Here is a 26,675-nt window from a genome sequence, read left to right on the forward strand (position 1 = left end):
TATATACAGGTAGTCCTTGGGTTACGATGGCAATTGGGACCAGAATTGCCATTGCTAAACGATGCAGTTGTAAAATGCGATGTCATGTGACCACATTGCTTAGCGACAATCCCAGCAGTTCCAGTTGCCATCATAACCCCAAGACACATGGGTCAAACAGGAAATGGTAGGGGTCCCAGGTAAGGAGCACGGGGCTGCCGTGGGATGGCGGAGGCCCTGGGAGGCCCGACACAGCCTGTGCATGAGCACAGGGAGATTGGGAGAAGGAGGCTGCAGCTTGGTGTGAGCACAGGGAGGTCAGTGAAAGGAGGCCATGGTGCTGTGTGAGTGCAGGGAGGCCGGGGGGACTTTCCAGAAGGACTTGTAGTCTTCCTTGCCAGCTTCCCCATTAAATTTGCTTGTGGCAAGCCAGCAGGGAAGGTTGCAAATGGCAATCACATGACCATAGGATGCTGCAACCATAAGTGCAAGCAGGTCCGCAACTAGGGGGGAGCAAGTGGGGCATGTGCCCCAGGCGCCATGCTGGGGGCTGCCAAAGTGAGTGCTGGGGGGTGCCAAAATGGGCGCGGAATCCATGTTTGCCCCGGTGACACAGACCCTAGTTGTGGGCCTGAGTGCAAGCCAGCTGTCAAGTACCTGAATCACAATCACATGACTGCAGGGGTGGTACAACATCCAAAACTTTGAGGACCAGTCGTTAAGTACCACTTGTTCAGCACCGTCGCAACTTCAAACCGTTGCTGAACGAGTGATCAGCAAGCAAGGAGTACCTGTATGTACTTAAAATATACAAGTATATATAAAAACTATACAAAGCATACATTACCAATAAGTTTATTTGGGACTGATTTTCATTAGATTCCAAATTATTTATTATTTATATTTATATGGCTCTCCATCTCATCACTGTGACACTGGGTGGCTAACAAGGCTTTAAAAATGCAACCAAACAACAGCATAATCATACAGGTAGTCCTCATTTAACATCCAATCATTCAACAACCAAAGTTACGGCACTGAATGAGGGGTACTTATAACAGGTCCTCATAGTTACGGCCATTGCAGCGTTCCCATGGTCACATGATCACAATTCAAGTGCTTGGCAACTGGCTCACAATTATGACATCCCAGCATCCCTCAGTCACGTGATCACCATTTATGACCTTTACTGCTGGTTTCCGACAAGCAATGGGAAGCCGGCAGGAGGTCGCAAATGGTGATCATGTGATGGCAGGATGCTGCAACTGAGCAGAATTTGCCTAACTATAGCAACAGGGACTACCAGAACTGCTGTCATAAGTTGGTGTGATCACATGACATCACGCCTTACAACCACGTCACTTAGCATTGGAGTTCCCAGTCCCAATTACCATCAGTGAGGACTACCTGTAAATACATAGTCAGCAGCCAGGATAAAACTATAAATGAACATCCAAAATCCAACATCAACATAACCATCTCATGGACTCTGCCCTACATTCTGACCCTCGTACCCAGTGATACAGCCACATCTTCAATGTCTTATGAAAGGCCAACAGGGTTAGGGGTAGTCTTATCTCTGGGGAGATGATGTTCCAAAGGGCAGACACCCCAACAGAAAAGGCTTTCTTCCGGGGTCCCACCAGAGGGCACTCTGTAATGGACAGGACCCATAGCATGCCTCTCCCACTAGATCCGATGGGATTGCTACATACAATCCGGGAGAGGCTGTCGCTCAGATAACCCAGCCCCATACCATGAAAGGCTTTTTATGTTTTTTAAACTTCTGGCTAACGAAGTGAAGCGTAGCTCAGATTTGATTGCCAATTTTGATTCCAGCTGTCATCTTTTCAAATCCTATTATATTTGCTGTATAAATTAAATAGATATGATGAAAGTATGTATCTTTGTTGTAGTCCATTCCATATTCTGAAGTATTTGGTTGATTTAATTGCAGCAAATGGAGATGATCTTAAAAGGAAAGTAAATATACTTCTCTAACCAAGGTAAGATCAAAACTATTAGAATATTTATTTATTTATTTACAAATTTATTCACCGCCCATCTCACCCCTATGGGAATGTTAAGCTTTCCTTTCTAATCTTTTCAACAAACTACAGCTCAGAATTATACTGATCAGATAAATGTAGTTGCATATTACTTCCAGCAGAGGAGATTCGAATACTCCAGAAGTCATTGGTTTGACATAACAGCAAGGTTTTTATAGAAATGTTTTGAAAGGAGGCTGCCTTGCCACAGTAATTAGTCAGTGGAGAGCCATGGATAATGCAGATTTGAAGATCTGTACATACATTTTAGGTCAACCTATACACAAGAAAAGTACATGAACTTAAATCTGAGCATTATTAAAAGTTAACTAATTTTATTTCAAAATCTACACTTTTTTCTTTTGAAGTCAAGGCAGCTTACATGGATAATTCCTTTCATTTGTTTTCTTATTTATTTATTTATTTATTTGATTGATTGATTGATTGATTGATTGATTTATATTACCACCCCGCTCCCCCAATGGGGACTCTGGGCGTTTACAATAAAAAAGATAATAAAAACACCTAAGTCACAATTTTAAAAACATAAATAAGATAATAAATATTAAATCCAAGGGGAGATGGAATCCCAATCCATAGGGGTGCTATGGCACCAACCACCCCCAGGTGGAGCTACTACCCTACCCATCCCAAGCAAGGTGGCAGAACCAGGTCTTCAATTTCTTCCAGAAACCGTCTCAACTCCGGGGGCATGATATTCCAAAGGGTGGGCGCCGCTGCAAAGAAGTCCTACCTCCTGGACCCCGCTAGAAATTCCTTTGTTGATGCGGTCCGGTCCGTAGCTTGCCCTCTCTGCCTGACCGGGTGGGGCGGGTCGATGTTCTGGGGATGAGATGGTCCCTCAGGTATCCTGGTCCCATGCCATGCAGGGCTTTAAAGGTGATAACCAACACCTTGAATTGGATCTGGAAGCAAACTGGTACCCAATACTGGTACCCAATGCAGCTCATGTAACAGTGGTGTCACATGGGCTGATTTTACAGCACCAATAACTGTCCACGCAGCTGCATTCTGGACCAGCTGAAGCCTCCAGATACTCTTCAAGGGTAGCCCCATGTAGAACACATTGCAATAGTCTATACGGGAGATGACAAGGGCATGAGTGACTGTTTGGAGGGCATTTCGATCCAGGAATGGGCAGAGCTGGCGCACCACCCAAAGCTGTGCAAAGGCCCTCCTGGCCACGACTTCCACCTGCATCCCCTATTTCCTGTGAGGTAGTTGGTGAGGAGCATGTGATTTTCCTAAAGTCACTCTGAGTTTTCATAGATGAAGGTGGACTTGAACCCAGATGTTAACAGTTCTAGTTCAATGCCTCATCCACTATGCCACACTGAATTTACATCTAATAAATTAAAAGACAACTTATTTTTCAAGCTCCAGGCAGCTTTCAATTATGCCTATTGTGGAAATGCAACAATGGAAAAAGAATCTCTGCTTGTTGCATATGGAGGGAGCTGCAGGCATGAAGGCTAGTATAGAAAGCCTATAGAAGGCACTTTCAGGAACACAGTAAAAAATAAAACGTTTAAAATAAACGAATTTATGTGTGGCACAGAAAAAACTATAGTATAGTGTATCTACTTGTTAGGATTAAGCTTAACTGAGTTCCATGGCGTTTACTCCTATGTAACTGTATGTGGAACCCTCTAAAGCGGGTTCCGAAACTGGCTGGGAATTAAGCCGGTTGCAATCGGATTACGTTATGTGGGCTGCAAAAGTCAGGACGAAAAGTAGACATTTTGTATCTCGTTGCTGCCACTTAGCAATCATCCGAATTTTGCAAGAGATAATTGTTACGTAGCACTAGGTGGTATGCCAACCCACGGAAAGGACTTTCGCGGGGACGGCTTCGTATATTGGATTCTGGATAGCAGTCAGAGATTTATTATTTTAAAGATCTTTCGAATTTACGACAGTTATACCTGCTATACCAAGGTCAAGTAAAAATCGAGAATTTATTTTTTATTGTTTCACGTATTCTAGGAAACTTGCCCCGCGACAACGCCCTTCCCAGCAATTCAATCCTCCGCTCTCCCCAGATTCCGGCCTTCGCTTTTCCTTTTCTATGATGTCACATTAACTCTCTAGGAATGTTGGGAAATGTATTTCATCCTTGCACGCAGTAAGAACTACAGAAAGCGTTATTCGCGCATGCGCGCAGTTGTGGAAGGCCACCATTTTGGAAAGAGGCGATTGGGGGTTTTATTGGCTATGTGGGGCAGCTTGGCGGTGCCCGCTTGACCTCCGGAATGCTTGGAGAACGAGCGGCCTATTTGTTTTGAGGTTAGTCAACAGATGCGGATAGAAAGTTTGTTTTGGGAGGGCGATGCTAAGTGGTACTGATGAGGCAAGGACTGCGAGGAAGCCTCTGAGTCGCACAGGCTGTGGGAGAACGGGGGTAGGCGGCCGTTGTTTTCTGTGTGACGTGTGTTTCGGGAGGCTATATCCGCCGGCCTTCGCCAATCTGGCCCTCTTGGACTACAGCTCTCATCGCTCTCTGCTGTAAGGGCAGTCGCTTAGCTGCGGGTGGTGGGACTTGTAGTCAAGAACCTGTGAGCGGGGGAAGGTTGATGCAAGCCCTTCCTTGGGGCTCTGCTTTTTCTGTGTGAGCTCCTGTCACTCGCTGGATAAGGGTATTGAGAAGGTGTAGGATTGACAAGCCCAGGAATGTTGGGACACCTGATGTGTAAAAACAAGGGGGAGCGTACTTTGGCCTTGGTGAAGAATAGATAGTGTACACACAGGCACCATGTGGGCAGATCATTGGAGGGGCTGCCATCCCAAAATCCTGATCATGAGTCTTAGGTAGCACATGGGACCTTTTTAGAAAAGGGCAAAGGTGAAACCATACGACTTAGGATCTTAATTCTGAAGTGGCAAGGGCTTGCTTTTCTTTTGAAGATTGCTTTTGTGTATTTCCAAAATAAGCTTGAGGCACTTTGTTGTTGTTTGACCTCAGCTTCTTCACAACTTTTTTGATATTTTTTTCCCAAGGCAATTTAAAATTAACATATATAGCAAATGTATAATGTACTATCATTAAAAAAAACCCTCCTTGATACTAAAGCATTTTGTAAACTGAAGAATATGTTTTACCTTTAGGCTGCTTTTCACAATCTCTTACTAACTTTACAATGCACTTTTATTATTCACAAAATATATTTTCTCAGAAGAAAAATCTGTTGGTTTCAATGGCTATGTTCTCTGTTCAGCATGCTTAGCTTCAATCATTGCATGAGTAATGTGCCGTCAAACATGAAACATAATTAGGATAATGCTTTAAAATATTTTATTGTTTTTAAGATGCTTCATGCTGTATGTAAACCAAGATACTTTGAAAATCAGGATGCCTCAGTAGCTGAGCCCTCTTCTAAAAGGATGAAATCTACAGAAGAGCCTTATGGTAAATCCTATGATGGATTACAAAGACTTCATGAGGAAATACATATTAAAAAAACCCATTCTGGCTTTATTCCATTGTCACTATCTGATGAGGAGGAGGAGGAAGAAAAAGAGAGGGAAAAAAATGCAGAAGTGTTAAATCCATTTAACCAAGCACCCCCTGGTAAAACCTCAAGTTCAAAAGAACCTTCAGATTTAGTAAACAAAGCTGAGATTACAGGAAATAAATATTCTGCTGTTACTAACAACAGCAATGTAGCTCATAATGGAGATAAGAACAGTTTCATTAGGGAAACTAAGAATAAAGGGGAAACGGAAGTGTACAGCACAAGCAAAGCATTTATTGGACCCATTTATAAAAGTGAAGGTGATTGTGAACATAATCAAAAGAAAAAATATATTGAAAACAACTGCCTAAAGGGATCAAATACTATTATTGGCAGAAATTCTCAGAAAGAAATAGTGCAAGCTATCTCCTGTGATATGCCAAAAATAGAAGATGAATTGTCACAGTTCTACAGAGAAATTGATCAGCTTGAAAGTAATGAAAGTTGTCTGGATATTCATTTACAGGGGACAAAAGCAAATTCACCTCATCAACCTCTGGACTGTAGTAAATCAAATCAAGTTATTTATATGAGCTCTCAAGAATGGCCTCATAAGACATTACTTAAGGGTAATGAGGGACAATGTTTTTATAATGAATCAAGTGGTTATAGAACTGGCAAAGAACAATACATCTGTAATGACCCAAGTGGTCACAGAACTGGCACGGGACAAAGTTATGACCATGGAAGGGATGTATGGGAAGCTGAACAACCATGTAATAAACAAGAAGATTCTAGATTCTGGAATGATCCTGTGCCTCAGTTTAGACATAGTTGGCAACAGACCCATCCATTTATAATACCTTATAGCCCACCACCTCAATTTACTGCTCACTTTAATTTTCAGGACTCTAGTTCCTTACCACTTCTTTCAGATGGTTTCAATTCTTCAAATGTGGAACAACTTAAAAAAAAAATTAACATGAACAGTTCAGCATGTAATCGAAGTAATGCATACAGTAATCATTCTAATATTCATAGTATGCATACAATCAGAAATGAATGCAGTGTATCTGATGGACATATAGTTAATGGTTTCTGTGAAACCCAAGCAAATTGGAAAGACAATAAAGCTCACCATTTTGAGGAATCAAATAGTGTTCCCCAACAGCATCCTCAGGACAAATTATATGAGTTTAAAAAGCGGCTTTTAATATTAAGAGGGCTTCCAGGCTCTGGAAAGACAACCTTATCTCAGTAAGTAAATCATAAATTTATTTTAAGAGTAAAATACAAATATTTTATGTCATAGGCTGTCTTGTATAGAGTTAAATTTAGTGCGCTAGATCCAATGTAATGTGCAGGTTTCCACTTCTATAGTGCTACTTCCTCTTGTTCTGTTCCCCCTCTAATTCTTATTCCCTCTCCCTATCTCCAGATCTGCTCTAGATCCAAGTCACTCAAGACTCTTCCAGTAGTTGGCAAATGGCCTTAAATTACTAATCAAATGTACTCTTTAACTTGCTTGTTTAAGCTCAGATATTAACCCAAGTGTTAACATTTTAGAAACAAAAATAGCCAGAGTCCCCCTTTTGGGGAGAGATGGGCAGTAATAGAAATGGGAATAATAAATAAATAAACTTGTTTTTAATTATCTGAAGTTTGTGAGCTCTGGACAATTTCAGATCAGCTAGTTCTTGTTTGTATTTCCTTCTTGTTTTAAGTAATGAAAAAATTTGTATGTGAGCATGAACAAATTAGCCAAGCAAACTACTTGTTTGTATAAATATATTTATATGTGCAAAAATGTTAAAGGTAAAGACTGTGCAACAGTAGTCAACTTAAGGTGCCCTAAAGGCTGGCAAAATCTTCAACAAAGCAAACTTTAAAGCTGTTGAAATTATTGAGTTTTCAGATAATTATCAGGCTTTCCGTTACTTTAACTTTCAACCAACAAAATAGGCCTTTGGACATACAGTGACTGGATTCGACAAAAGGCCAGTATGAATCTTTAGAAACCAGCCCACTTTTTAAGGGTAAATCATGTTCCCTTGTTATTAGACTACATTTTGAGTATTTCTTTCATTAATTAAAAATATTCTGTAAGATTTGGGGGATAATTTGAATTAATATAGCCATAAATATTTATATTCTAATGTAATTAACATACATTATTTTAGTAGTATGCTTTAGGGGATTGAGAAAAGGTCAAAACGTTTTTGTTGAAATATGAGTAATTGAGCTAGAACAAGTGGGCAATTTTGAGGACTTGTTAGAAATGTTTATATTATACTATCTGGGGTATAATTTTTAATATCACCGCATTTTAACTTGCAAGTCTCATGCAGAATGTTCTCATATTTACCAGAATTTAAACTATTAATGTATATACGTTGGTTGTTTATTGGCTGTCTTTATGGGGGCTGAATTTTAAAAAATTACTGATGGATGGATAAAGGGGTCTTTCAGAGTAATGCTGATCGGTAGATCTTGCAGTTTTTCCCTAAAAATCAAATATGACTGATACCTGTTGGTTCAGCAAGGGTAGAAAATACTGATTAGTATTCTTTGGGACAGCTTATTTCCATTACATGAAAACAAAGATATGTGAGAAAACAAATATATAATCAAGTAATAACTTAGTAAGCTATCTGATATGGAAGTGAATAGATTCTTCTTGTGAAATATTATTTATGAACGGCTTATTCTTCAGGGAAAAATATGAAAGGTAGTGAGAAATTAGGTTTAGGAACTATCATGGTCTTAATATGTCTGCCAAAAATATATTGGAAATATTTTATTAAAATTTCAGTATAAGATTTTCTGTTTTTCAAAAACAACATTTGGCTATGTGGTAATAGTCTTGCTTTCTATTCCTTTGACAGTATTCTCCTTGGTCAGAGTTGTAATGGCATTGTGTTCAGTACTGATGATTACTTCCATCAGATCAATGGATGTTGGGCCTATAATGTTTCTCAGCTTGGTGCTGCTCACGAGTGGAACCAAAATCGAGGTGTGAAAATACTAAGCTATGTTAATGTAAAAACATTTACAATGAAATATGCCCTTAAATTGCTAATATAACTCTATGAGAGTTTATGATAGATTCATTAGTATATGCAGTGGTATCCCCATAAACATCAGGCAAATTTAAAATTGAATTTTGAGCATGGTTCCTATTTTTTGTCTGTTTTGTTGTGAGGGAAGAAATTTTGGTAAATGGAAACTGACTTATGTCTGTCTTCTCTATAAGAATAGACAATTCCGGAATGTTAAGGGTAAAGATAAACAAATTTAGGCTTACTATTTTGTCTTGTAGATTCTGCTTTTTTAACACTTGATCTGTAATTTTCTATATGAAAAATTACCTGACCATTTATATATTAATACAGATTTGGGGCATCTTTGGCTATTAGTGGGAAGGATGAGACAAGATAGATGATGATATTATACAGAAAAATGTAATGATTATCAAAACATTTTGCTAGATCTTAACGAAATTAGAAAATGTTTATTATACAGTATTAGTCATAGTCTTAAGAACCAAAGAAGAGCTAGATTAGGCCAATGGCCAGTCTAGTCTAGCCAAGCATTCTGTGCCAGTGCATGATCAACCAGAGAAATTCAAGGAGCTGAACAGGCAGATGTTAGACCTCTTCAATTTTTGCTGTCTAGCAGGAGGTTTTTGAAAGATTAATTATTTTAGTTGCTATTTCTATAATTCTTACTATGATATGTATTGCAGCAAAAGAAGCAATGGATCTAGGAAGATCCCCAATTATTATAGACAACACAAATACACAAGCCTGGGAAATGAAGCCTTATGTGAAAGCGGTAAATAAAATAGAAACTTTTAATGGAGATTCACTTTTCTTTCTTATTATATATAAATCCAATTTCTGTAAATGTATTAGTCATTTTTGTCATAAGTTACATCTGGTGTTACTTTTGTCTTATTATGATCTATATAAATCTCAATAAATCTTAAAACTTTCATTGGAATAAAAAAATTATTGTGTTAAATGTGCTGAAATTGAAGTACAATCTTATACATGTCTTCTTAAAATAAATCCCACTGAGTTTAATAGGAGTTACTCCCAAGTAAGTGTATACAGGATTGCAGACAAGATCAGAAAAGCTACTATTTGATGTTCTTTTTATAACTGTAGTTCTTGTTTGCTTAGGCTCTAGAAAAAGGCTACCATGTGGAATTCCATGAACCAGAAACATGGTGGAAGTTTAATCCTGAAGAACTGGAGAAGTAAGATTTACATTATACTTTACTCTTTTGAAAAAATCCATTGTTGTCCTTACATAGGCAACTTGCACATTTGGAAAATTCCTATTTCAACTTACAATTGTCTTTCTCCCTGCTCCAAGACTAATTCTACTACTAGGTTTTGTGAAATAGAACCACAGCCTATCTTGAGAGCTAATCTGTGTTCTGCTTAGTTATTTAATTAATTCCTAATTATGCTGGTGCCTTGTAAGTAGGTACGGTGGGTGGGCTCAGTTACAGTGGCAATAGTAGCAATGGGAAGACCAGAAGGACCACGTTAGGGACAGATCATCATGAAGAAAATCTAAGGGTCAACACTGACTTCATGACACATAATCAATCTTGTAATTAGGGTTCCCTTTCATGCTCATAGGGTTCCATTTACAAGCCTGTTCTATCTTCTTGATTCCTCAAGTTCACCATTAAACTCACACCTACCCCCCCCTTTGTTATTCAGTTGTTCTGATCCACTAACTCCCTAGGACTTGGCTACGTACTTGCTCAGTGGTTTCAAATAATATAAGTCCAATACATAAGTGGTACCCTGTGCCAGGATACTTGGTAGCAGTTAGGCAAAGGAAATGAAGACCAGTAAATTAAAAAATATGTATGTCAAACTGTTCAAGAAACTATTGAGCAGCAGCTTCCAACAAAAAATACTAATTTGTGCCCTCCTGACCTCTTCATTGTGTAAAAAATCCTTGTTGGTACCTGCCTATTTGTTTCCTCAGGGTAATTATAAATATGCAGGAAATTGTGAGGTTTTAATGTATTTGTTTTAAATGAAAAACATCCACAAATAAGCTGTATATTTAAGGCAAAAGAAATGCTGCTTCCTTCTTGAACATCATTTATGTTCAAAATCACTGCTCAATTGCCATTTTTCCACTTAAGTATATATTGGCCCTTGCAAGTTTCTTGAAGGACACAGTCTGAAGGCATTCTAGGAGGTACCTCAAGATGATCAGACTTGAATCTGTTTAATTTTTTTTTTTATAGGAGAAATAAACATGGGGTCAGTCGTGAGAAGATTGTGCAAATGCTGGAAAGATATGAATATCAAATCTCAATACCTATTGTTATGAATTCAGTGCTTCCTTTTCACAAAACTTCACAAAGACCATATTCACAAAGAAGACAGAGGTGGGGAGGCTGTTCGGTCTCGGAATACTTTTAGTGTATCACATAACTGAGGATACATTTAAGGTCAATTTTCTTTACAAGTGATAGGTTGCAATTTACTACGCAATTAGTAGAGTTAAATCTATTGAAAAGACTTAATTCTTTGAACTGTTTTAAATATTCAACTAATTTCTTTTGTGACTAAAATAGATTTAATGCAAATTAAATCTCTTGGAGATTGTTTATAACAATGTAAATGTTTAATATTAAAATGTTAAATATTTTCACATTTTATATTTGTACTAATCTTGATTTTACTGAAACTTGTGATAATGCAGATACATTAGTCACTGGTTTTTAATATGACATTTTACTTATACTGTAAACTGCTGAGCAGTTTCTTCTTCTCAATAGAACATAACGGATTTTTAATAAGGAAATAACAGAAGAGTCACTTTTACTATAAGAGTTAGCATTTGAACCATTTCTTTTTATTACTTTTAGTAGCATTTCAAGTTGTGCCAATCTGTTGATAACAGTTATTTAATAATGAAGCTTATCAGTCAAACATTGACATTCAGTTCAAGTTCTTACATTTCCATTTTCTGATCTGTACAGAAGTTTGTCTGTGCAAATAGTGAGCTGGAAAAGCAGTAGCAAAATTCTGCAACTAAAATCTGTGACTCTGACATATCAGCATGCAGCATGTAGTTTTGTGTGAAATCAGTTCTTACATGGAATCATCTTATATTGTCAAATTCTGAATTCACACTATTACGGTATGTTAAATGTTTTGCCTTTGGTATGGGTACATAGTGTTACAAAAGAATTAATACATTTAGATATGTTGAAAAAGCTGGAACTGACATTAGTTGCACTATATTACATTTGGGTAGGATTATGATATATACAATATCCAGTTCATCAGATGTTTGTGGCTGAACTCACAAAAGACCTTTGTGCTAATGCTGTGTAGTAAACTCACTGGATGCCTCTTTTCTTTTCGCTTGATCTTGTACTACTGCTTCAGCAATCCAGTCTCAATGAAATCTAACAAATATCAAAGTGATTCTTTTTTAGGGATCTTCTGTTCTTGGTTAACAGAGAGCTGTGGGGAATACATGTCAACAACTTGTAACTTTAAATAACTTTACTTGTCCACTGTTTTAAATAGATAATAAAATATTTCATAAAATACTTGTTTTCAAACTAATATTAAAAGTAAATGTTTGGACACTAAGAAATGATTGGGAAGAACTGCTTCAAAGCACAACACCTTTCTGTTATTCTTTCCTTCTTTTTTCAGGTTCAAAGTTTATGTAAATTGAATCTGAGAATCAGGAGACTTTTCTACTGTATTATAAGATTTTAATTTCTATAACTAGTATTGTACCTGATTCCACTTCTCCATGGGAGCCTTTTGGCTTTCTCATTAAAGAGTAGCATGCCCTGTAGAAAAAGTTCCTATAAAGTATTAAGAACTATTATCAGAAATAATTTGGCCTCTCATACATGACTGGATTTTTAAAAAGTAAGCTTATACAGTGGCTAATATCCATGCTCAGTGATGAAATCTGAAAAACTAAAGACATTTGTTAAAGCAGCACCCTGAAATGCTTATTCAGAAAATGCCCTTCTATAATACTGAATATTTCTCAGATAATCAAATTATTAATGGAAATATTCACTTTATCTCTCATGTCCAGGCTGACATACTATTTATGAATGTACTGATTCAATGTATAGATAGCTTTACTTTTATTGTATGATTTTGTGCTAAACCTTCAGCAATGACCTGGATGTCCACATGATGGAATGGTTGTTCCGTTATTCTTTGCCCCTTAACAGTGAATTCAAGTGTAGGGTGGGTAGATCATTCTACCCATACAGAACTCTTAGGACAACTTCACCCCAGGTATGTGGGCTCAAACTTTCAAATGGTCACCAAGGACCATGGAGGCTGAGAAGGGAATTGAAATCAACACATCTGCAGGGCACCCAGATTGAGGAAAGTTACCTCATAATGTAGGTGGGATATTTACTGGTCAGAATAGCTAAGGGTGATTTTTTTCAACATAGTCATATTCTAAGACCCCAAATCTCTTCAACATGGCTATATGGTAATATCTAGCAATACTATCTACTGAAGTGCAGTTTTGATTAGTTTTTTTCCCTACAACTCTACTTTTGTCTAACTTTGAAGTTTGTACAAGCATGACTTTCTGTTTCATGTGTTTCTTTTTCTTTTAAAAGATAAACATATAGGGGGTTGAAAGCATCGTACAAATGAGGCCCAAAGTCCAGACTGAATTCTGGATATTTGTTGTTAACTTTTGTGTGTCCTAACTTTTAATGTATTGTAAAATATGCATGTAAATACTACTAAATAGAAAGTTCATTAAATAGACATTTTGGATAATTTATTGCTTAATTTGTTTGCTCCATTGCAATTTCCTTTTTCTTTTTTTAAGTAGCAGAGGTTGCTGTGAAAGTTCAGTAACTTTATTAAACTTTGCATTTAACAGTGTGTGCTTATAACTGTTAATCAGTGCATCAGTATTTTGTAAATTAATAATACGTATGTCATTAGAGAATAATATGAAAATATTGCCTTTGCTCATCTTACTCAGTATAACGTAGCTGTGTCATGATATATAGAGAGCTATGGAGATAAACTTGAGGCAAATATTCAGAAATGGTTAACTAAACAAAAAGGGCAGAAGTATTCCTTAAGGAGGTACTGTAATATTAGGAAGAGACTTAGGTTGCCTCTTCCCTGACTCACTGGGTATAAGAGGGAAGGGTAGAGAAACACTATCACACTTGCAAAATTCTGTTGCTATAGTCTATCTCAATAAAGTATAGTTATAGACTTACTGTGGAGTTGGTTTCCTGATCTGGTCTACCTCAGAAGGCTGCTATGATATGTGGGTGGCTTTTCCTTTCAAAAGTAGACATTATTTGAGAGCCAGTTTGGTCTAGTGGTTAAGATGCTGGGCTAGAAACCAGGAGACAGAGTTCTAGTCCCGCCTTAGGCATGAAAGGCAGCTGGGTGAACTTGGGCCAGTCGTGCGCTCTCAGCCCAACTCACAGGGTTGTTGGGAAAATAGGAAGAGGAAGGAGTATTAGGTATGTTCGCCTCCTTGAGTTATTTATAAAAATAATAAAGGCAGGATAGAAAATAAAAAAATAAAAAATAAAATTATTTGTCACAAATTAATTTCTACTTGTTCCTTATAGCAGACAAGGAGCTCCATCTTGCTCCCAAAAAGGTGACACAAGCAAGAAATACTTGCATATGAACAAACAAGGCAAGTGTGCACCATGTTGGTGTGATGTCAGCTTGAATGGATTGGATTCCAGCTCTTACCTGGAAAAAAAAATCAGGAATACATAAATGTTTATATCTTGGTGCATGGAGTTGGACTGAGGAAACTCACAAGGCACAATTTGGTTCTCAATATTATTTAACAATACTACCTGTGGTTATTAGGTACTTGGGGACTGGGTATCATCAATATGCTGATGACACTTGAGTTCTCCTTCTCCAAAACATCAGAACCAGGAGAAACTGGATATGATTTGAAACTGGTGTCTGGGTGCATTTAGGGAATAGATGAGGGCCAATAAATTGAGGTTGAATCTTGATAAGACCTTGTTGGTGATTCCCAAATAAGGGAATTAGGAACTTACCTGTGGGGTTGCCCTCCTTTAAGAAGAACAGGCACGTCGTTTGGAAGTCTTTCTAGGGCCATCATCATCAGTTGAGGTACAATAGCCTCTGTGATCTGGGGAGCTGTAACTTTAGTTATATGCCAACTACTCCCTTTCCTGGATAGGTTAGTTTGGCCACAATTGTTCACATGCTGGTAGATTAATGTTCTATGTATGGAGCTATCATTGATCTTGTTCCAGAAGCAATGTTTAGCTAGTTTGTTCAGCAGGACACCTGGCCATGCACTGGTTCTAAAGAATTTTCAGTGGCCTTCAGTTAGTTACTGAGCCAGGTTAAAGGTTTTGCTTCTGACATAAGCTATTTGGAACCACATATCTGACAGACTTATGTTGTTTGTTAAGGTTGTCCAGGAAGATCTTCCTGCATGTGCTGAGAACAAAGAAGTGTTCTCTTGCAGTTACTTTACAGGTGGGCCTTCCCTGCAAATTTGTGAAGCACCTACTATTATATCTTTTTTATACCTGTTGATAACTCACCTTTTCTTCCAAGAGTTCACTGAATAAATTCTGTATTAATGGTTCTTTTTTGTTTTCCTTCTCTTTTTAATTAATGTTAGTTTTATTTTGTTTTAGTGTATTATGGTATTCAGATTGTTTTATTGTAAACTGCTTTTAAGATTTACAGTAAGGAAAAACAGTTTATACAGATTTTTAATAATATGCAGTTCATTTATTTCCAGTATTTATAGCCAAATCCTACAGGTAACAGTAAGATATATTTTTAAGTTAAATTTTATTTTACTTTAAATTTATTTCAACCCTGCCCATCTAAAATATGTTGTATAATTTAGAAATCAAATAGTGTAGAAACTTTAAAAGTGGAACATTAAAAAGTAAAAAAAAGCAATAGGTAAAATAACAAACCGCTGGAATCAATACATCTTTTTGAAAAGGATGGTGTAGTTGCAGGCAGATCTCCTAAGGCAGGAAAAAGCCTCTTTCTTTCTTTCTCTCTTTCTTTCTTTCTTTCTTTCTTTCTTTCGCGGGGAGTCAGTTTCCAAAAGACATGGGGAATGTGGCAAAACATGATTGTGGAGTTGAAAATAACTGACAATGCCAAGTTACTCACTTAGGAAGCAGAAATCAAATGCAAAGGTTTAGCATGCAGCTTGGTAATAGTACCTGTGAAAAATATATTGGAATAAAAGATTATTACAGACTGTGAGAAAACAGTGAAATATGACTGCAAAAGGATAGAGTAAATGTAATTTTAGGAAACATAATTTCCAAATCTCAGGAACAATAATTCCAGTTTATTCTGTTTCAGTCAGACCCTGCCTTGAGTATTATGTCCAGTTCTGGGCACCACACTTTAAGAAACCCTTAGATAACTTCTGTCTAATCTCCAACCTTTCCTTTTTAGGGAAGGTTATTGAGAAGGTGGTAGGCACTAAACTTTAGAGGGCCCTGGATTAAGCAGATTATCTGGACCTTTTTCATTCAGGGTTCAGGCTGGGTTACAGCACTGAGAAGGCATTGGTGGCACTAGTGGATGGCCTGTGGAGGGCTCGGGATGCGTGGTGCATCCATTCTGACTGTCCTGGACCTCTCACTGACTTTTGATGCTATTGACCATGGTACCCTTCTGTACTGGTTCCAAGGGATGGGAGTGGGAGACACCATTTTGTTCTCCTTCCTCTGTAGCCAGTTCCTGTCAGTGTTGGTGGGACAGGATAGATTGAGCCTTAGGTCCCTGCAATATGGGGTGCCTCAGGGCTTGAGGCTTTCACCCCTCATTAATATCTACATGAGACTTCTAGGAGAGGTCATCTAGTGACAGAGGGTGCGGTGTCAATATGCTGATATACCCAACTACACAGCTCTACTTCTGACTGGCCAAGTGACATTATCCAGTGTTGACCCAGTGCCTGGAGGCTGTTAGGGTTTGGATTGGGAGGAACTGGCCTTGCCTCAACCCTAGCAAGAGAGTAGCTCTATGTTTTTGGTCCTCTTCGACTCTTGCTGGGGTAGCCCTCACCCAAACAGAGCTGGTGTGCAACTTGGTTCCTGCTCGAGAAGCAGGTGGCAGCCATGACTGGGAGGGCCTTTGCACAAATCCGTCTTGTGTGCCAATTGTGCCCATGTGTGGATCAGGAGGCCTTGCACTTGCTCACATTCATTCACACTCTTGCCTTCTGAAAGGCCTTGAAGAGCTGACTCTTCCCACAAGCATTGGGGTAGCATGAGGCTGGATCCCAACCAGATCTCCTGTTGATGTGTGGGAGAGTGTTACCTAGGGTCACCATGAGTTTTTACTGAGCTTTTGTTCAGTTTTTATTCTGATTGTTATGGGGGGGTTGCTGTTTTTACTATTTTGTGAATCACCCAGGGTTGTGTTTGTGGATGTTTTAGTTTGGATTTCTACACCATTTAGTTGCATTCAATAATTCATTGTAAAAGCTAATAATCAAATAGTGCTGGGACTATTTCAATCAGCTATAATCTAGATTTGAATTTGGGGGGCTTTGCTTTGTTTTGGATTTTGAGCAGAGTGAGACAAAATGCAACTAGGTCAACATACGTGGCAGAATAAGGTGCTAGGAAAAAAAATGGCTACCATTAAGATTATAAATCGCAAACACTAGTTTTGAATGACTCCCTACACATAAAGAGAAAAATGGCAGATAACAAAGAAGTGGTCTAGAAGAGCTTTTAACTTTTATTTCCAATGTTCTACCCTCTTTTCTATTGCATGTTTAGAACCATCCTTGGTATATATTTTCATATGACTGCAAATAGACAAATGGTTCTGTTCATATGCGGGAGCTGAAGAGCTGGTTAGAATCTTGCTTTTGCTTTTGCTGAGAAAGACTATACACACATACACTGTCTCTGTGTCTGTGTGTGTGTGTCAGTGTGATAATTTAGCATACATACACTAGCTTGTTACAATGTACAAGAAATTTCTACTCTGACATACTTGCAATCAAAAATCTGTCACAGGAAATCATGTAGAGAAGTGAAAGTGGGAATAAATAGGGAATGTATACTTTATGGACCGAAGAACGTAAGAAGAACCATGCTAGATGAGACCTAATCTGTTTCAGCATTCTGTTCCCATAGTGTCCATGCATAAGTTCAGTTACAGAATTCAATATAAATGGATGCATAAATTAGCAGGTTGATGTCAGCTAACATATTTTATGTGCTTTGTTCTTCATTTAGGGATTATCCATAAACAATTTGAGAATAAGATGAGGTGAGGTTAAATAACATTTAAAAAAATACTGTGATATGTTTGGATAATATTCATAATATGTACATTCATGTTAATGAGATAGAGGAGGAAAATGATGACAACTCTTACAGTTTTAAAACCAACTTGATTATATCCTCCCAGTAATAATTTATATTTATGTATTTTATGTCTCTCTTCAGGGCACAAAATGTCATTTCAAGATCCTACTATAATAGGAACTAAACTATGTACCTAAAATAACAAATTTATTTTCCTCCAGACAGAAATCCACCATAAATTTAAATGATATTCTATGGATATTACTACAGCCTAAAAATACAGATGAGCATCATATTTCAGTTAAAAGCAGACTGGAGCAGTTTGGCCTTCAATGCCTATTTTGAAAAGGATCCAGACACACATCTTATGGGAGTTCCATGATGAGACCATAAATGGAAAGGGCTCGTTTCTTATGTCTTCCATAACTAACTAGAAAAAAGTCATGAATTCTATAAAATTAAGTTACAAGTTTTACAAGCTGAATATATCTTCTTGCACTAATTTTATTTTCTGGTTATCATGCCAGCACAACATCCTGTTCTGTGTTAAGCTTGGTTGTCAATACATTCTGTTCTTGTTATCTGGGGTTTAAGTACAAAATATTTTCTGTGGAACTTTTGAATATTTTAAAAAAATGCTGTAGATCTGTTACTCAACATGACTAAAGTTGAAGCACTCTATAGCTGTCTTAAGGGGATGCTCCGTATAAATATGGGTTATATAATGGGTCATTAAATTTATGCCTGTATTAAGAGCATTCTTAATAATTTGTTCATATTTAGTTCTTTATTCCATTTAGGGAACTGGTTGTAAAGAAGAAACACAGATTGCACAAGACGAAACAAAGAAAGAAACGAAGGAAGAACAGAAAAATGAAAAATGTTGTTATTACATCAGTGGACATAAAATCAGATGGACACTTAATTCCAAGTGATGGGGATTTATCACAAAGTGGGCAGGAAAATTCGGAAGGCAATGGAAAATTGGAATTAGTGACTAGCCATCTAAATGAAGCTAAAGTTGACAGTGAGAATGGCTCAGTGAACTATAATTATTTACAGCATTCTGAATTGCACAAAAAAGGTTTCCTTGTTTCTGGTGTGGTAAATCCAGTGTCTTTAGAGAAGTCGCTAAAAGCAGATGTTGCTGAAGATACATCACTATCAGTTACTCTAAATGAAAATATAGCTGAGCAATTATCCAGTTGTCATTTATCAAATCGGATCAAAAGCTTATCATTTGTAGAAAGTGACAGTAACATCTTAGATCATAACAATCAAAATTCCTCTCAACAATCAGATCGAAATGATGCAGGAAAAAATACTGTTTTAACTGATAAAGAAAACAAAAATACATCTGTTGAAGTTGCATATGACTTGGTCCAAGAAAACCAAACGTTAAGCAATGAAGAGGAAACTGTTCCACATCCACATGGGACTGCAGAAGGAAATGAAATTAATACCTGGGCTTTCTTTGCCTTTGATTTGGCTGATGAACAGTTTCAGACTAAGATAGATAAAAGAGAATCCTGTTTGGCTTGGCCTGAGGATGTATCTAAGGTCATGTTTGAGCAAAGACCAAAGAAGATGAGGCCTAAGAAGATGCTTTCAGATGCAACAACAGAAATAACTAATTCTAATTCTAATAAAGAATTAGTGAAAGAAAGCAGCGGGGTACTGTTGCATGTAAATAATGATACAACAAGTAGTTCTTTATCATTATTGCTGATGGAAAATAAGATATGTGATAATGCTGGTGAATTTGCCAGAGAAGGTGGAAGGAAAGCCAGTTTCACGAGTGATGAATGTACATTAGCTTTACCAAAGAAAAGAGAAAAATACAAAAGGATCTTCAAATTGGCCCCAAACTTTGATTTACCACGGCATATTCCTTCTAAAAAGAATCAGAAAGTGCTAAACAAGACAGACATAGTAACAGAGAAAGAAGATACTTCAAATGAAGAGATTAGAGAACAGAACAAAAAATACTGTGAATGTCTAGCATCTAATTATAAAGTAGTACTTGAATCTTCTCATTTTGATGTAGAACTTCTCTTACATAATGGTTCCAATCAACTTGCAGAGGAATCTGTGAATATTTCAACAAAAGAATCCAATATTCCAATTCAAGCATGTGCTTCTGCTTCTTCTTCTAAAGCTTCCTTACCAAGTGAAAAAGCATTTTTTGAATTTGATGAAACTGTAGAAATTAAAGCAAAGAAAAAGATATCTCCAGAAGTTTCAACTACCCAGCCAGATATTTTGCATTCAGTTAAACTAATTACTGAATGCCTTACAAACACCATGGCTGAAAATTTTGAAAATATAGAACAGTTTAATGAAAGTGAACGAACTGTGTATTCTCAGATCAAAGATGTTCAAGGTTCCTCATGTGCAAAATCCAATAACTTGGAGCTTCCTTTATCACTAGGATTTGTACTTCAACTAGTAGAACTTTTTGGTTTTCCAGGAGTTCCATTAGGTAATTATTACTAAAATAGAGAAAAATATAGACTATCATACAATTGAATTTTAAAAATTAATACAGTAGTTTAAATTTATGCATTTTTTAGCATTCATTGCTTGGATTGTCTTTTTTATGTAGAAGCTTAATCTTACTGCTTGCTTTGGAGTAAGAGTGCCAATTTCAAAAAAATGAAAATCCCATTTTTGTTGCAAATGATTAGGATACACCTTCATGAACTAAGAGTCACCTCATAATAATCATGTGGTAAATTTAATTTTTGGATTTCACGCCTGCCAATTTTCAATTTAAATTATTTTCTGTGTATGGTGTCTCACCATATACAGTATATGAGGTGCATCAGTTCCACATTTGCTTAAGGAATGCCATAGCTTTGGTTTTCAAACTATTAGTTCAGGTGAGAAGCTTGATATTTTAAAAGTATTCCAGCCTTGAACCTGATGCCTTTTCTCTTTGGGGACTGTTTTATAGGTAGGACTGTTCAAACCATTCTGGGAGTGTTTTGCTTATAGGAACAATTTGAGCAAAACACTACTACAAATAGTTTGCACAGTCATGTTTACAGGTGTTCATTACTCTGTCCATATGATTGTACAGTTCAAACTGTTGGGTGGGTACTCACCATGCAGACAACCAGTAAATTTTGCCAGTTAGTGATGCTAGGACTTTTAAATGAGACTGTACATTTAGATTTTTTTCCCACATAGCCTTACAAAGGACACTACACAATATCATCTGTAGTTTATTAGTCTTTCTATAATAACATGGTAAATACTATGATTTACCTCATAGCATGTTGCCACAAGATGTAGACTGTGAAAACCAACCCATTGTATTGAACCAACACTTGGCTTCTACTTTAAAATTCAAGTTACCACAGCAGAATCAACTACTACTTGGATGGAGGGAGGGTGTGAATAATTGGTGAGGGTGCAAACTCACCCTAACCTGGTGCTGCCACTGTGATGCCACCTTGCAGTTGCCTAACTCAGTTTTCTTGGCCCAGCAAGCAGCAACATCAAAGCTGTAGCTGAGCATGCATGCAATTCTCTCTGACGACAATCCCCATTTTAAATCTCCTTAAAAACCAGTGCCCAAATACGCTTCTCATTTCATCCACAGTGGAATGGCAGTGGCAGCAACTGTGGAAGCTTGGATTAGGCTTGTTTGCTCCTCCCAATCCATTGCCTGAGATGAAAGGGCTCACTGAGCCTCAAAAACCAATTATCTCTGTCCACAGGAAACTGCCAGAGGTACCCCAACTATTTTGATGATTTATTTTAGAATGAAATATGCTGCCCACTTCTAAATGGTTCTGGTGGCTTACATACACACACGCAAAAGGAAACCTGTTTTAAAAATCCACACAGCATAAACAACTTTGATAAGGCCTGGGAAAATTTAATATTTCCAACTTTCTCCTAAAAGTGTAGTAAGGAAAGAGGCGAGCCAACAGCAATTTGTTCCACAATGTAGGCCCCACCATGGAAAAAGGAAAAGGTGCCCCTGTCAGACCAGAACATGCAGGGTGGGCTGTACTGAATTAGGCAGTCCACCAGGGATCTGAATTTTGTAAGGCTGTGCGAACTAAACAAATGTTTTCCTTTAGGTTTAGGAAAAAGCAGTAACCAGTTGAAACACGGGGGAGATGTGGCACCTTAGAGAGGGGCCACTCATCGTCTTCACTGATGCATTCTGTACCAGCTACAAGTTCCAGCCCAAGTTTGGGGAGTCCCATGAAGAATGCATCTTTTTTTTTACCCTCTCTGCCTAAATCTACCAAGAACTGCTTGTTAAATTTAGATCTAGTTTACTCATCCAGATTGTCTTTCCCCTGTTTTGTAAAGTCCATTTAGATATTATGGTTCCTAATTGTTCATTTTTTTTCTTTAATTACACCTTCTCCTTACATCATGGCCATATCTGTTGCAGTGAATTTAATGTGTGTTAATGATGTGGTAAAGAACAAACAGGCAGTAGTTCAGAGGCTGGATTCAGTCTACTTTGAGTGAATCTCGATCATTGGCTATATAGAAAGGACTCTTCTGTTTGGAGAGCTGCTGCTGATGGAGTAAGGATATGCCTCAGGATAAAGGCATCCCAGATGTTCATAAAGAATAGAGAATTTTCTCCTCTCCTCTTTTATACATTATTTCATTTTATCTCTGACTGCTGCAAGTATAGTATATCTTCATTTATGCAGTTGCTCTAACAAGCCTGGTATATAAATTAATGACTTCAACTTATTAAACTATAAATGAAGTTACTCTGCATATTTTATTTTCATCACTTCAAATATAATCTCCCAAGTCATTTTTAATTTTCAAAACTTTAGTTTTTACTTCATTCAGTACCAGACCCAATTATAAGTTAGCAAGTGTTAGTAATAAAGTGATACATGCAAGTGTGAATCAAGTTTGAATAGCTGTTATCTTGCACAGTCAGTTTGTACCATTCTAGCCTCATAATTAAATAACAAAAAATTCAGGCTTGTGCTACCTGCAATCAAGTGACTGTCACACCTATTTAATGTAAACTTTCAAACTTATGTGTAGATTAAAAACACTTTGTGCAATTTTCTTTTGTAGGTACTTTATTACCAGATGATTATGTAGTTCCTCTTGACTGGGCAACATCAAAGGAGATCTATCTACAGTGGAAGACATCTGTGGAGGTATGGGCATTACTCCCTTGTATGTTATACAAAATAATTGATGGATGTTAGTCCTCTGTAAATTATACCTAGTAATTTATGCAGTGATAGATACACAGCAGTTATTAGACAAAGTTGATGTGATGCTGGAACATGCATTGCTTATTCCTTCTGTCAGGTCTTACCTTGTTGAAGAATGGTTGTTTTCCTATGGGCAGAAGAAATATAAAATACACATAACATTCTCCTTTGTATTTTATTTCAGAAGAAACAGGAAAATAACCCATTGAAAGAGAATTCCTTGCTCGGTGAGTACAATTTTGTGCCTCTTTACCTGATTTATGACCAGCAACAAAATATTTGTCAGAATACATCGTTGTAATAAGGTTAAAGTGGAGATACTGCACCAACGTGTACATAGCACAGTAAACATGAAACCATAGGCTGATGCTGGAAGCTTGGGAACTGGAAACAAGTAACACCATCCTGCTCCTTCTGGTTAAAGATCCTAACCAGCACAGGAAAGAGAGGCTGGGTAACATCCCTTGCTTATGCTATTTATATTGTCTCTTTATCTGTAGCTGGTGCAGCTGCTCTACAGGGTTCAAATAAGGATGCTCAAGAAAGAAAATCTTCAGAAATAAACCCAGAAATGCCTTTGGAAGAACCATCATTGCTTTGACAGATTGTTTCAAGATACATAATCCAAGCAACAATGTTGGCCTTTCTGAAATTTTATTTAAAAACCAATCAACCTTTTTTTGCAGAAAGGTAATATAAATATGGAATTTCTTCCTGTCTACATTTTGATTTGGTTATCTCTAAGCTTTGACCAATTCTGAATATGAAATCCATAGACTGGACCCCATAGAGTGGACATGGTTGCTTCTGGTTTTACTTCATCTTCAGTTGTTGAGGTGAACTTTGCACTGTAGAAGAAATGACAGGGGATAGAGAGAAAAGAAAAGGAATGGAATGGTTTGTTTTAGAATATTAGTGAGAATAAAAAGTGGCTCTACCGTGAGTAGATTATTATTTAATATGGAAGCAGCAGACTACCATATATTTTTAAAAAGCCATTAATTGCTGAAGATGTTTATTATTCAGTTGATGACCCATAGTTGAGGGTGAAAATCCTCAAGCATCTTACCACTCTGTTAAAGAGGAACATAGTATTGCCCTAGTCTTTGACTCCTCCATCCCATTTGTTCTCTGTAGGCTCTCTGCAACCAAATTGTGCCATAACTCCCTTTACAACAGCAGTGTGCAACCTTTTCCAGGCCAAGGGCACCTTTGACTTATCAGTGGCATAACAGAGGCTGTACTCGAAAAGTAGGTAGTGTGAAAAAGAATAGATGAATCTGGGATGAAATCTAAACTGGATTAATTTAATTTACATTGTATTGTAATTTAAATTAATTACATGCAGTTAATATGATTATTCCCCATGTATTTAATAATTTCTCTCTTCCATCCCATTTTAAAAATGCAATTTTGCAGTAACTACTAGAGAGGTTTGGGCAGGCATACCCCAAAGCTTTCAGGGACCATATGCAATATGGGCCTGAAGTTGTGTATTTTTGGTTTAAAGCATAACAAAAATCTTATCTTTCTCCTGGACAAAAGGTATTGTTTGTGCCATCTACTTCAAATTCCTTTCTTATGCTGTTTTGAGCCTTCATATTCATGCAAAGTTTTGCTGACAAAATTGGTTAGCTTTCTTTGCTTCTGTTTCCACTATCCTCCACTGACAGAACCTCATTCCCTCAGACTCTGTTTTTGTTATCCTGTATGTTTGGAACTGCTTCTTTGAATACTGCCATGATGATACATCTTTTATTTTCTACTTCGGAACCAACCTTTTCATTAAACCCTTGGGACAGGCCCTAAATTCTCATGCCATACTGTATCTAAACCTCAACTTGTGACACTGAAACAACCACATTTTTGTTTCTCCCTGTCTCCTGACTATTTTGTGTTGAATTTTAAATTGTAAATTCTTGCATAACTTTAAAATGTCTCATTAACACTATATAAATATTTATATTTATTTATGATCAGAGCATCACATTTGGCTATAGGTAAGCTGTTCTGTGCAAAACAGATATGAGAAAGGTAATTGCCCAGAGTGAAAGGTCATTTAACAAAACTACCATTATAATAATGTGGAGAAATGCATTAATTGGTAGGTTAAAAATAGCTAACATTTTTCTTTCCAACTGAAACATAAAATTATACAAAGGTCCCAGTAAAAAGAGATGTCAATTTTAGCTAATTTTAATTGTTAATATGTGAATTAGACTTTGGGTAGATGAGATAGTTGTAAGACTTTAACACTTAGGTTTGATCTTTCACTAGATTTTTTTATAATTATATTACAGAATGTGCTCACTTTTCGGCTTTCCTATGGGTGGACTCAAATTAACAACCATCTATAAAAAAAGTAAACCATAAGAATGAGGAAAAATACAAAACACCAAAGTTTTTGAATCCATATCCTAGTCATCTGCTGCTTTTGAATTCATTTTGAAATAAAACTTTGAAGAGTGATTGTCATTGTTAGTTTAAGGGACAAAGTGAAATAATCGTGGCTTCAGCTGTTTAAGTCCTGCATGTATGATGCCAAAAAATTAAGGGTATAATATCATAGATTTGGAAAGAGCCATGTAGGCCCTCAAGTCCGTCCTCCAGATGAAAGCCATACCCAGACTGATGTCTATCCAGCCTCTTCCTGAACACATCCAGTGAAAGGGAGCCCACCTCCTCCCTAGGAATTACTGTGGAACTCCTCATACCACTTGAAAATTTCTGCTAACGTTCAACTGGAAACTGCTTGCCTGTATATTAAGACCATTATCCTATGTCCTGCTTCCGGGGACAAGAAAACCAGTTATGATATTCTTCTGTGTGATACCCCTTAGGTACAAGAAGACTGCTACCCTAGGCCCATTAATAAGCATTTCACAAAGCTAAACAGTCATATCCTCATACAACTTAGCATATAATCCTCTGATTATCCTTACTGCCTTCCTTTCCATCTGTTTTGGTCTGTCTGAATCCTTAAAGTGTGGTATCCAGAACTGGACCTCATGCTGAAGGTAGAACAGAGCAGAACTCTTTATTTCTATTTCAAAGCTATATTCCATTAATTTAGTCTAGGTTGCGAGTATGAAAGTGGTAAATTCCAACTCCTACAATAAAAAGTGAGACCTATGTCCACATCCAAATAGAACTGCAACTTGATTCAATGTGCATTTAGTTGTAGTTTACTTTCAGGTTAAATAGTAGTTTATTGTTCTAACGGCGTTCCGTGAGTCATGCTGGCCACATGACCACGGACGGGTCCTTACGGACAACGCCGGCTCCAAGGCTTAGAAACGGAGATGAGCACCGCCCCCTAGAGTCGGACTCGGCTGGACTTAACGTCAAGGGAAACCTTTACCTTTACCTTTTACAGCACAAGTACATAAAGAGAGAACTGGCCACTTCATTATAAGAAAAGGAAATAGAAGTTTATGGGAACAGAGAGAGGGAGGTAGGGAGGAGGAGAAGAGGTAATAGTAGTAGCTGTTAACAAGTGGACGGACAGATAGACAGACACCAACAAACCAACAATATATAGCATAGAAATAAAAGATTGGCAAACTAAACAATTATTCTATAA

General features: G+C 37.3%; 1 protein-coding gene across 3 annotated transcripts; it reads left to right on the forward strand.

The window, feature by feature from the left end:
• Nucleotides 1-4,229: 4,229 nt before the first annotated feature.
• Nucleotides 4,230-25,561, forward strand: LOC134499134 (NEDD4-binding protein 2-like 2). Of its 3 annotated transcripts, XM_063305703.1 has the most exons (11): nucleotides 4,230-4,334; nucleotides 5,355-6,757; nucleotides 8,386-8,513; nucleotides 9,246-9,334; nucleotides 9,685-9,761; nucleotides 10,779-10,922; nucleotides 18,674-20,355; nucleotides 22,947-23,032; nucleotides 23,277-23,319; nucleotides 23,593-23,782; nucleotides 25,393-25,561. In XM_063305703.1, the coding sequence occupies exons 2-10, from the start codon at nucleotides 5,355-5,357 to the stop codon at nucleotides 23,691-23,693; spliced, it is 3,753 nt and encodes a 1,250-aa protein (XP_063161773.1). In that variant the 5' UTR covers nucleotides 4,230-4,334; the 3' UTR covers nucleotides 23,694-23,782; nucleotides 25,393-25,561. The 3 variants fall into 3 exon arrangements, with proteins under 3 accessions (XP_063161773.1, XP_063161774.1, XP_063161775.1); XM_063305704.1 differs by lacking the exons at nucleotides 18,674-20,355; nucleotides 22,947-23,032; nucleotides 23,277-23,319; nucleotides 23,593-23,782; nucleotides 25,393-25,561 and having other exon boundaries at nucleotides 10,779-13,324; XM_063305705.1 differs by lacking the exons at nucleotides 4,230-4,334; nucleotides 5,355-6,757; nucleotides 8,386-8,513; ... (1 more) ...; nucleotides 9,685-9,761; nucleotides 10,779-10,922 and adding an exon at nucleotides 14,113-15,045.
• Nucleotides 25,562-26,675: the final 1,114 nt, after the last annotated feature.

The sequence above is a fragment of the Candoia aspera genome, chromosome 5 (assembly GCF_035149785.1).
Source record: "Candoia aspera isolate rCanAsp1 chromosome 5, rCanAsp1.hap2, whole genome shotgun sequence".
Taxonomy (NCBI): Eukaryota; Metazoa; Chordata; class Lepidosauria; order Squamata; family Boidae; genus Candoia; species Candoia aspera.